This window comes from Lactuca virosa, chromosome 9 (assembly GCF_052849685.1).
Source record: "Lactuca virosa cultivar CGN04683 chromosome 9, Lactuca_virosa_CGN04683_v6, whole genome shotgun sequence".
In the NCBI taxonomy this organism is placed as follows: domain Eukaryota; kingdom Viridiplantae; phylum Streptophyta; class Magnoliopsida; order Asterales; family Asteraceae; genus Lactuca; species Lactuca virosa.
Window position 1 is genome coordinate 117,945,517 of NC_136434.1, and position 13,364 is coordinate 117,958,880.

At 37.3% G+C, this 13,364-nt stretch overlaps 1 protein-coding gene across 1 annotated transcript; it reads right to left on the reverse strand.

The window, feature by feature from the left end:
* Positions 1-4,024: 4,024 nt before the first annotated feature.
* On the reverse strand, positions 4,025-4,474 carry LOC145139706 (uncharacterized). Its single transcript, XM_079073436.1, has one exon. It carries the CDS (start codon positions 4,472-4,474, stop codon positions 4,025-4,027), a length of 450 nt encoding a protein of 149 aa, XP_078929562.1.
* Positions 4,475-13,364: the final 8,890 nt, after the last annotated feature.

A 13,364-nucleotide genomic window follows, 5' to 3' on the forward strand; every position in this document is an offset into this window, starting at 1 on the left:
GGCTAGGGAAGGGCCAAGAAGAATTGAGTTAAGCAAGGACATGCATAATATGCTTTGCATTCTGTTTATAAATACATGTCAATGATAGTTTTATCAAATGATTTTGATAATGATGTTGTGTATAAACCTGTGTAGCTCACAAGATAATTTTTGTCTTATGTATTTTGGTCGAAATATCATCTATTACAAGTTCATAGAAATATCATAGGAGGACATGTTGAGACAGATAACAAAGATGCGGTGGATAGAAACTAAACATAGTTTCCATGATATAAGCAACCTTGATGCTTTACCATGGTTTATTTGTATCAATTGTAATACCCGAAAGAATATTTTTACAAATGAATTGGAAATTTCGGGACCATATTTTTATAAATGGGTGATAGGACTATTGTGACATCCCTAATTTGATGGCCAGAAAAGACCGATTTGTGTATGCTTTATTTAAAATAAGAGTATCCTTTTGAAGAATAATATTGCGGAATTTGTTCCCAAAAATATGATAAAGATATTATCAAAGCATTTACGAAGAAATGTATTTTAATTTTATTAAAAACGTTGGGATGTCATTGTCAAATACGGTAGATAAGCATAAATGGAAATAACATTGGCCTAACAAACATCTATTATTCTACTGGCCTATAATCCATAAATCTCTGATCTAATCCTCACACATGTGCTCTTGTGCCACTATCTGTAATACAAGAAACTGAGTGGGTAATGCTTGAGAATCTGGTAAGCACATTGGGTTTCCAACCCACAATAATTAAATCCTTTATTTTCATCAAATCATTCAACCCGATTATCCATCCCCCTTATCCTCACTTTCTATCCCCAAAGCATCTAATTTAAGGGAACTATCCTAAGGATTATCTTCGGGATAGACAATAATGCATAAGGGATTCCTCACTAATATATGTTAGTAAGGCAACCATGAGGGGGATGGAGTACACCTGGTGAACACTTAGTTCAAAAACACTTACAGGTTGCGAGCCTACAAACGTTCTACTAGACTGTCTAGAATAGTCCTTGATCGTTATCTATACTCCGCTAGACGATTGGATCATCTTTATATCCATGGCCTCTCACCATTTATTTCATCTTTCATCTTTCATCATCTATATCATCTTTCATCTGCCCATCTTTACCCAATATATTTATAGGTATAAAATACATATACGGTTTAAATCAAGTAAAACATGTATAACTTGTTCATCTAGCATAGATATTAGGAACACAGCTAAAACGTACATATAGTATGTAATTTATATTTAATACTTCATATCTATGTGTAAGATGAAAGTAACTATGCACTCACATGTTAAAGTGACGACTCAAAATTCGGACAACGCTTCTCTTCTAGCAACTGTCTTTTCCTTTGACGTAACCTGGTGTCATTATCACTAACTCTTAGTCTAATATTTGTTTTGACTAATTATAAGTCTAGATTCATCATAATTTCAAAGTCTACTGATCTACAGCTGATAAGGGACAACCAGGTAGGATCATATCGAATGTAGGGTCCGTTTGGTATACAAAGTATATGATGCATAAAATAATATGCACTAGTTAACCCTACTAACGTGACTAATTATTTCCTAAGGCAGTGTACCTTGTTGAAGATAGTATAGCACAATAGACAGGTATCGAACACTGGGAACATGACTATTAGCTAGTTCTTATCTACTACTAACTAAATTACTAATAAATTTAGAAAAAGGATTTTCTGTAGTTTTGCAAGACTAGAAACTTAATTTACCAAAGTAACTAACTATCAATTAATGAAGTAAATATTAAAACTAAAAGCAAAGAACGCACAAAAGACGATTTAACCAAGGTAATTGAGAAACTTTCGTTTAGCTTCAGATTTACTTGCTATTATCGTTGATTTATGGAAGTGCAATGGATTTTTGTTTCATTGGTTACTGATTCCTAAACTGACCAAGTTAATGTTCACTAACTTAATCCTTTAGCAAACAAGCTCATTCATACGGTGATCAGGCAGATAAACTAACAATTTTACTAGTGTTCAGTTCGAATTAATTTAGACTCATAACGAATAGATTAATTTGGTTTATTAGCTCAATTCAATACATGATTGGTTGTCATATATTAGCTCCTACGTTTATTTACCCATTTTTCTATTTAACCCTAGGTTTTGTTCAAAACTCTAGTCCTGCAATTTTGCAATTCACATGATCATAAGATTCAAATTCAATTAAGAAAGATGGTCATACAAACTTAATTAAATTCAACAATAAATAGAGAAAGCAATTATAATAAACACGAAAGGTTCTTTAACAAGCTAAAGCAACAAATAACCAATAAAATTAAATCCAAACCATATATCAAACCATAAATAGTCAAGTAACCCTGCACTAGACGAAAGTCATAGGGTTTTAGCCCATGATTTCGGCAATCAAACTCACAAAAATGAATTTCAAAGTAATAGACATGATTAATTAAGTAGAAAGTTGTAATTTAATATTTTATTGCCTTAATTGTCCCAATTCCCTAGCTATAATCGACTCCTTCACTTCCAAGCTTCAAATCGGAGACCTGGCCTTCAAAAATCGATAGTTGCTTCTAGCAAAAGTTCTAATTTTGGAGGAGAATGGCATGTATTTATAGTTTCCTGAAAAATAGATCACCACGATGTGGTAAGGCCATCATGTCGTGGTCTTCGTTGTTATCCCATATTCAGCAAGTCTCCTTAATCCATCGGGAAAGTCCAAATTGCCACGTTGTGGTAGGGTCACCACGACGTGGAGAGTTTTATATTTCTTCAATTTAATGTCTTCTTTCATACTCCTAGCTTCCAGCTTCCAGCTTCCTTCTTTCAGCTTCCTTTTTGCTCCAAGTATGTCTTTTACCCCTACAACACAATACATAACAAATTAAGTACCTTTTGTTCTATAAATGGCATAAAAAATAATTAGAAATATTAAGAAATGACATAAAATTATATGTATTGATATGCACATATCAAAATACCCCACACTTATTCTTTGCTTGCCTCGAAGCAAATTGATTTTTATTATCTCACCAATATCGCATAAAACAATCCATTTCAAACTCAACCATTATCCCAAGACTGCAATGAATGTATTGTGTCTATATTTCCTAATAACTTCCCATTCCTAAATACTCACAATACATATGAACCTTCACCCCTTAGCTTATACGACACTCATTTTTGCGATCCTCCGAATCCATCCCCAGAAATCTTTCTTAACCTCAAGATATTTTTGGTTAAACTACCCAAAATGCCTTATGTTCAATTTCCCCCGATAAGTGACAATTCTTCCCATATACCAACCTATATGGTGTAGTACCAATAGGTATTTTAAATGCGGTACAAAATTCCCATAATGCATCGTCAAGCTTTTCCATCCACTCCTTTTTATTACCTCCAACCAATCGCTCCAGAATTCTTTTCAACGCCCGATTCGTGACTTCGGTTTGCCCACTTGTTTGTGGATGATATGGTGTTCCAAATCTATGGTGTACATCATATTTTTGTAATACCTTTTCTAATTGTTCATTTGCAAAGTGGATTCCTCGATCAATTATAAGGGCCTTCGGGACACCGAATCTTGAAAATAATATTTTCAGAAAACGAACCACTACCCGAGCATGATTTGTAGGTAATGCTTGTGCCTCCGCCCATTTTGATACATAATTGACCGCTACCAATATATATTTATTTCCTCGAGACATCGGGAAAGGCCCCCATAAATTCGATCCCCCAAACATCAAATATTTCACAAACTTGTATTGAATTTTGAGGCATCTCGTTTCAGGAGGAAATGTTTCCCGACCTTTGGAATGAATCACATTCTTTGACAAATTGGGTAGCATCTTTAAAAATTATAGGCCAATAAAATTTGTTGTACTCGCTTTCTTCCAGTAGTTTTTCTAACTCTTGTATGTCAAGTTCAACATCAAAATATCCTTCTTTTTGCACCATATATCACTCGGTTTCTTTTTCTTTCCAACCTCCAAGATCCTTTTGTAGTAATTCTTAAAACACATCAACTGAGAAAGCCATATCATCCCTTATCCTTGAGTGTTGGATTGCTCTGTTAACTCCAAAAGTGACAGCTTCTTCTCCAACTTGAAGAGTGAGCTTGGACTCTCTAATATCAACCAAGGCTCGGGCGGTGCTCAAAAAGGGCCTTCCAAGAATGATTGGGACTTGTTTGTCTTCCTCCATATCTAAGACAATAAAATCCACGGGAAAAATAAACTTGTCAACTTTCACTAATAAATCTTCACATATTCCTCTTGGAAAGGTCATTGTCTTGTTTGCCAAATGAATGACCATACTGACTGGTCTTGGTTCGGGAAGATCAAGCTTCTTTGAGAACGAATATGGCATCAAATTAACACTTGCTCCCGAGTCGGCAAGAGCGTAGCCAGTGGCTAGATTTCCAAATTGACATGGAAGTGTTAAGCTTCCCGGATCACCCATCTTTTTAGGTAGCATATTTAACATTGCAGCTGAGTAGGTTTCATTTAGTACTACCTTAGACATCCCTTCCATCTTCTTTTGATTAGTTAAGAGGTCTTTGAGAAACTTAGCATATTTTGGCATTTAAGCCAAGGCTTCAAGGAACAGAATATTGATTTCAAGGGACTTGATATGATCTAAGAACTTCAGGTAGTCTTCAGCATTCTTTTATTGTCTTGCTCTACTTGGAAAGGGCAGTGGTAGGCAGTACGGCTTAACAGGATCATCATTTTTCTTTTTGGATTCTTGCCACGTTGTGGTATCACCACCACAATGTGGCGACTATTCAGACTCTCTTCTTTGACTTTCTTCTCGATTATCCTGCTCAACATCCGGGTTGTTTCTGTTAAGGGGAGTCATATGGGTAACAACTGTAACATCCCGACTCCTAGGTATAATATTTACATAATTTTCATGATTTTGACTGAGAAACTCGACGAGTTGGAGGCCCCAACTCGTCGAGTAGATAGGGATTTGGGCTGCGTGGGTTTTACGACCGACTCGACGAGTTGGAGGGACCAACTCGACCAGTTGGCGTTGTGAGAGGAAACCCTAATTCCCCGGGATTGTGTCCTATTTAAAGGACCTTAAGCCCTCATTTCCGCCTCCCATTTCACCTTACTCCCCTGTGTGAAACCCTAATCGTTTAGATTGATCTAAGAGAGAGAGAAGGGCTAACTTTGAGCATTCTAGTGCACTTTTGGAAGAGAAGAGAGGAGTATCAAGGCTTTGAAGGAGAAGAGATTGTTGGATCCAGTGTTTATCCATCCTTAGCTTCTGTTTGAAGGTAAAAGTCACCACCTTGCTCATTATTTTGATTAGATCTCGTGTTTAGGAAGTTTTAGGGCTTTTTCCATATTTCCTTGAGACTTTGAGTATTTTGAGCTGGCCAAGAGATTGAGACTTTAGATCTGGACCTTGTGAGGTCCCTTAAGCCCAAAGTGTTGGGCTATGAGCAACACAACATTACTATGGTGTTCATGCAAACCCTAATGCTTGGATCTAGTTTTTCTATTTGTATATGCAACTATTGTCCAAGACTTGTAAACCATAATCTAGCATACAACAAAACAAAATTAACATCTAATAAACAAGTTAGAAAGTTACCTTTGATTGTTGCTTAAAGATCTTGAGCTTTTGAGAAACCTAGCACCTCAAATGCGATGCCTCTAATGAATTACAAACACCAAAACAAATTGGAGAATCTTAGAGAGAGATAGGGGAAGGTAATTTCGGCTCTTGGAACTCTTCTTAGGGTTGGTGTAGCCGAAATTATGAAGCCTAGGGATCCTTTATATAGGTGAGTAATTAGGATTTCAGTCAAACACTTATCCGGTTGCTTAGGCTCTAAGCAGCCCATAAGAATCTTCCAGAATCCCTCCTTGGACGAAATCTTATGGGCTATCCATAAGGATTTCGTCCTAACCCTTTCCAAGGGTTCCTCAACCCATCTTGCAATTATCCAATAATTACAAGTTCAGTCCCTTTAATTCAATTAACCTCTTTTGACCATAAAATTAGTTTTAAATTAATTATTGACCAATGTTAATTAATTAATATGATTTCTCCTTTAATATATTATTCATATAATATATTAATAAACCATAATAACCTCTTTCTCCATTATTCATCCAATCAAGTTGCTCTGGTGAAGGCAACCCAAAAGGACCATGCTACAACCGGGTCAAGTACATACCAAATATAGTTATGGCTTAGACACCTAATCCAATAATCTCCCACTTGGATAAGTCTAATAACTATAAATGCAAGTACGACTTCAAAATCCGATTAGCAATCGTAGCTCTCAAAAGCTGATGTCGAACTCTGACACGTTCTATAGATAAGGGATCGCATAGTCCTCCGTTCTCAAGATATCGTGTGGATAATTACATGGAACATAGTCATACTTATTGTCCAACAGTTTGTTTCTCGATCTCTGATTCGTCTGACATAGAACTTAATTGAACACATCAATTTAGTCCTGACCGGGCCCTGCACATAAGTCAAAACAAAATCATCGAGGGGCCCAAGATATCGCTTTTATCCTCGTAGGATAAAATGAACAGACAAACTTCAACTTATATGTTTGTACTATTTACTCATCAAATCATACACAACAATGCGTTTTATAACATCAAGTTACTGATGCGTTTACACGTTATCAATGCACAACCGACTCGTAAACAACAACTCATATATCTAGGTTTAAAGACTATATGATATTATCATCTCACAATCACTCGAAATAATTCCATGATGTGATTCATGTGAGAGTGGGTTTAATCCAATACTCAAATCATATTTCATAAGCACTCATGAACGTTGCAGCAAAATTTTGCTATGTCTAAACGCTTAGACAATCTACAAGCCAATTCATGACAGTCTTCTGTCATATTTACTTCCAACGTATGATCGACTGTGGATAGTTTAAATAATCTTATTATTTAGGAAGTCAAAACATGCAAAGTGAAACAGTAGTAAATAATTAACACAAGAAAGTAACTTTACTTATAAATAATACTCTTTTATTTAATCATCAAATGTTAATTACAATTTAACAATTACAAGTTTCCATAATCTATCTAATCACTAAAACTAATATCGTCCTTCAGCCCAATGCTCCTAGCGTGCTGCAAGTGCTTAACCCTACTTAGTCCCTTCGTAAGGGGATCTACTGGGTTATCTTCTGACGATACCCTCTTTACTACGAGGAGTCCCTCTTCTACCCAATGTCTAATGAAATGACATTTCCTGTCGATATCCCTGGATCTGCCATGATCCCTCGGTTCGCAGAAAATCTCCATAGGCTCCTTTATGGCAGGTACAACTCCAAGGTCTCTGATGAAGTTCTTTAGCCATATTGCCTCCTTCGACGCTTCGCTCGCTGCTATGTATTCTGATTCGCACGTTGAATCAGCTACTGTCTCCTGCTTGGAACTTTTCCATGTCACTGCTCCTCTATTTAGGGTAAAGACCCAGCCCGACTGAGATCGGAAATTATCCCGGTCAGTCTGAAAACTAGTGTCACTATACCCTCGCACTCTCAAGTCATCACTCCCATCGAGGATAAGAAACCATTCCTTAGTCCTCCGAAGGTACTTAAGAATATTCTTTACTGCGGTCCAATGTGCTCTACTAGGGTTCCCTTGGATAAGGTACTCGGCTCATCTCTGCTATCTCGGCATCAATACTCAGACTCCGAGTCTTACTCAACTTGGTATTGCTTTGGATTGGTAACTCCCCCTTCTTGGAATTCTACATGCTGAAACGTTTCAACACTTTATCCAAGTAAGTACTTTGACTAAGTCCTATCAGTCTCTTACTCCTGTTTCTCAAAATCCTTATCCCTAGAATATAAGCAGCTTCTCCGAGGTCCTTCATAGCAAAGCACTTCCCAAGCCAGGACTTAACCTCCTGCAAGGTTGGGACGTCGTTTCCTATGAGTAGTATGACATCCACATACAAAATGAGAAAGCTAACTATACTCCCACTGGCTTTGACATATACACATGACTCATCCTTGCTTCTTGAGAAACCAAACTCTTTGACTTTCTCATCAAAAAAGAGATTCCATATGCGAGACACTTGTTTTAATCCATAGATAGATTTCTCAAGCTTACACACTCTATTAGGGTGCTTCGCATCGACAAAACCCTCTGGATGACTCATGTAAACATCTTCAGCTAACTTCCCATTTAGGAAAGCGGTTTTGACATTCATCTGCCATATTTCATAATCATGAAACGCAGCTATGGCTAGCATAACCCATATAGACTTAATCTTCGCTACTGGTGAGAAGGTCTCATCATAGTCAACTCCAGGAGTTTGAGTAAAGCCCTTTGCAACCAATCACGCCTTATACGTGTGCACTTTCCCATCCATATCGGTCTTTTTCTTGAAGATCCATTTGCACCCGGCCGTCTTACGACCTGGCACATTATCAACCAAGTTCCAAACTTGATTGTCATACATGGACTGAATCTCACTGTCCATAGCCTCTTTCCATTTTGTAGACTCCGGGCCTGCCATGGCTTCCTTGTAGTTGTTAGGTTCATCCAAATTTATAAGTGTGTTATCACTGATAAACGTATCACCTTCAGTAATAATATGGAAACCATAAAACTCAGGTGGAACACTAATCTACTGGAACGTCTAAGAGGCAGGGACTCGTTAATCGGTTCAACAGGAGTTTCCTCCTCGGATTGAGCGCCAGTGTTAGAGGTTCCTTCATCGCTTGATTCTTGAAGCTCTTCAAGATCAATTTGCCTCCCACTATCCTATTGGCATATGAGTTCTCGCTCTTGGAAAACCCCTCTCATCGCAACAAAGACAACATTGTTACTCGGTCTATACAATAGATATTCAAAGGACTTCTGCGGATAGCCGATGAAAATACACCGCTCACTTCGAGGTTCGAGCTTGCTGTGAGTCTCTCGTCTTACGAAAGGCTCACAACCCCAAACCTTGATATGTGCAAACGAGGAAACTTTCCCTGTCCACATCTCGTGAGGTGTTTTGGCAACCTTCTTAGTTGGAACTAGATTAAGGATATGGGCGGCTGTCTCTAAGGCATACCCCCAGAATGAGATAGGTAACGAAGCTCGACTCATCATGGAACGAACCATGTCCAACAAGGTTCGATTGCGCCTCTCAGCCACACCATTCAACTGCGGTGTCCTAGGTGGTGTCAATTGTGAAACGATTATGCATTCCTTGAGGTAGTCGTGGAATACAATACTAAGGTACTCACATCCTCGATCAGATCGGAGCATCTTAATTTTCCTGCCCAACTGATTCTCAACTTCTTGCTTAAACTCTTTGAACTTTTCAAAGGTTTCTGAATTGTGCTTGATTAAGTAGATATACCCATATCTGCTATAATCATCAGTAAAAGACACATAGAAGCGGTTTGCATCCCTTGTGGTGGATCGAAATGGTCCACATACATCTGTATGTATGAGATCCAATAAACCCTCACCCCTTTCACAAGTACCAGTGAAGGGTGACTTGGTCATTTTTCCAAGTAAACAAGATTCACACGTGTCATCCGATTTGAGGTCGAATGGCTCCAACACTCCAACCTTTTGGAGTTGGGCTATGCGCTTCTTGTTGACATGTCCAAGACGACAATGCCACAAGCATGCTTTGTCCAAACCATTGGACGAATCAATGTGCAACACATTATTTCCTGAGTTATCTACAATATTCACAATTTCATATACTCCGTTACAAGGCAATGTTTCAAAATAGAAAGTACCATTCAAGAAAGCATTAATAGAACCAATTTCATTATTAAACGAAAATTTAAAACCTTGTCTTTACAAACCATGAAATCTAAACCTAACCCACTACTAAGCACTAAAGAGTAAACTCCAATCTTGGTGACAGGCGACGCTTTCCTATTCCTCATGATCAGGTTCATATTCCCATGCTCCACATCCCTACTTCTTCTTAGACCCTGCAAATCAGAACAAATTTGAAAACCACATCCTGTATCAAGGACCCAAGAAATAGCATATGATGAGTTGTTAGATTGAATATTACAAAATACCTGCGAAGGATGGCTTTATCTTCCCATCCTTGATGTCCTGCAGATACTTCGGGCAGCTTTGTTTCCAATGCCCTTTGTCGTGACAGTAGAAGCACTCTGCTTCTTTTGGGTTGGAAGAGGGGGTAGCAAAACCAGCTTTGGTCCCACTAGAAGAGGATCCATCATGGGGTTTACCCTTATGGCTCTTAGAAGGATCCTTCCTCTTATTTCCTTTCCCTTGCCAAATAGCCAAGACAGGGGCAATAGTAGTAGGAGTAGATGCAGTAGATTTTCCTTTCAGACTACTCTCAGCAGTCCTTAGCAGGCCTTAAAGCTTGCTCAGAGTGGCCTCCTCCTTGTTCATATGATAGGTCATACCAAACTGGTCGTAACAAGGAGGCAACGAGTGAAGAATGATATCTATGGCCAACTCCTCATCGAAATTGACATCCAGCTTCAGCAAACGGTCCACGAATCTCTGCATTTTCTGCCAGTGGGTCGTGATGGACTCTCCATCCTTCATTTTTGTAGTGATCATCAAGGCGACGATCTCATACCTCTCCTGACTGGCACTTTGATGGTAACGTTCCATCAAATATTGGTGCATCTCGTAGGGATAGTAGTCCTCATAGGACTTTTGGAGTTCAAAGGTCATTGTTGCGAGCATGATGCAATGAACCTTCGTAGCATCTCGCTCATGAGTTTTGTAAGCATCAATTTCTTCAGGAGTAGCAGTGTTAACGTTGACCTCTTTCAGATCCTTTTCGAGAACATAGTCTTTGTCCTCGTAGCGGGTGTCCATGCGAATGTTGCGGATCCAATAATTGAAGTTGGTCCCATCGAATATCACCCTCCCACATAAGTTTATGAGTGAGAATGAGCCAGAAGCGTTGTTGTTTTGAGTAGACATATGAAATAAAAAAGGAACAAAGTTTATATTAGATAAAGATCCCTAATTAAATACCCAAATGAGAAATTAGGGCTAGGATCCAACATGATTATTTACAATTCAGAAGAGGGATGGCGTAATCTAATTGCAAATAATATGAAGGTAGGTAAATGACGATTTGCCAATTTCCACCATGAAAAACGAAAAAGGACTTTAAGTTTTAAATGAATTGAAATTCCTAGATTCTTTTGAGATTCATTGAACTTTTCAATGGCATGTTTAAATCTCGATTTACCCTTCAAGTTTGTGAATGAGATACCGAGGATCACAAACAATGTGTGAATAACCATGCAAATATACTTGGTGTTCTCGATGTCATTTACCACCTAATCAATGTGCTGGTTAACCACACACGCTCAATTGATCTATGATAAACTTCAATCTACCCTTTACCACCTTTGCTAGTCCCAAATTAGTGTGTCAGTTAACCACACACGCTCCACTAACGACTTGGTAAAGTGCAAAGTGTAATTTCATGGAATAGCATACATTTTCACATTTTTTCCTAAAGCAACTAAGATTGGGAATTTTATAAAAACATTTATTTAATTTATTATAATCATTATACTTATTAATGAGGAATTGGTTGCCCTATCCTACCCATTCGGCTAACGACCCTCCACCAATCAAAGAAGCGGTGGGTGAGAGTGGACACCCATTAAACTACCATTTTATAGGCAGCAACCTTATACCCCCCTTATAGATCGGCTTCGGGAATGAGGCCTACTAACGGTAAGACTAGCTTTATCTTAAATATATATTTATATATATATATATATATATATATATATATATATATATATATATATATATATATATATATATATATATATATATATATATATTAATGTTTTAATATTATAATAGTATAATGATTGAATTTTAACTTTTAAAACTCTAGGGTTTAGAATTTAAAAAATTTCAAAATTAAAATTATTAATCAAAAAAATTTAAATTCCAAAACTTGAGGGCAAGTTTCGAAACTTTTCAAAACATCTTTCAGATCAAATTTGAAAAATAATTAATTAATCATAATATTAATATTTATCACATAATTTGACCTAATCTATTTTCTTTACTAGATAATTCAAATAAAAAATACAAATAATCAATTTTATCTCATTAAACTAGTAATTATATTATTTATGACAATTATCCTTCAATTGAATTAGGATAATCAATACCATATTGAAAAAATCGAGTTTTATCAGTCAAAAATGTTTTTGGTAATTATCCCAATTCAATTTTAGTCAAAATCCTGAAAAATCAGCCACCAGACGAGCCGACTCACCGAGTCACAGAACTGGACTCGTCGAGTAGCCCTGACTCGTCGAGTTCATCTGGTGACTGGACGAGCCCATCAGTCAGAGGCATGAATTTTTGACTTTTGACCTTGAACAAATTTTCTATGCATCAAATATAAAAGAGAAACGATCTAGGCTCTGATACCACTGTTGGGTTATGAGCAAAACAACATTCCTATGGTGTTTGTGCAAACCCTAATGCTTGGATCTAGTTTTTCTATTTGTACATGCAACAATATTCCAAGACTTGTAAAACCTAATCTAGCATACAACAAAACGAAATTAACATCTAATAAACAAGTTAGAAAGTTACCTTTGATTGTTGCTTGAAGATCTTGAGCTTTTGAGAAACCTAGCACCTCAAATCTGATGCCTCTAATGAATCACAAACACCAAAACAAATTGGAGAATCTTAGAGAGAGAGGGGAAGGTAATTTCGGCTCTTGGAACTCTTCTTAGGGTTGGTGTAGCCGAAATTATGAAGCCTAGGGATCCTTTATATAGGTGAGGAATTATGGTTTCAGTCAAACACTTATCCGGTTGCTTAGGCTCTAAGCAGCCCATAAGAATCTTCCAGAATCCCTCCTTGGACGAAATCTTATGGGCTATCCATAAGGATTTCGTCCAACCCCTTTCCAAGGGTCCCTCAGCCCATCTTGCAATTATCCAATAATTACAAGTTCAGTCCCTTTAATTCAATTAACCTCTTTTGACCACAAAATTAATTATAAATTAATTCTTGACCAATGTTAATTAATTAATATGATTTCTCCTTTAATATATTATTCATATAATATATTAATAAACCATAATAACCTCTTTCTCCATTATTCATCCAGTCAAGTTGCTCTAGTGAAGGCAACCCAAAAGGACCATGCTACAACCGGGTCAAGTACATACCAAATATAGTTATGGCATAAACACCTAATCCAACACAAAGGTCCAAGCTTTATCAAGCTAGAGGAGAGCTTTTATGCTTAGGACTGTAAATAGAACTTGTTTTGGCATTTCAAGACCTAAGTGTCATGCATGGACGTAAAGCTTGCAGCTTTACGTGGTATCTCAGCC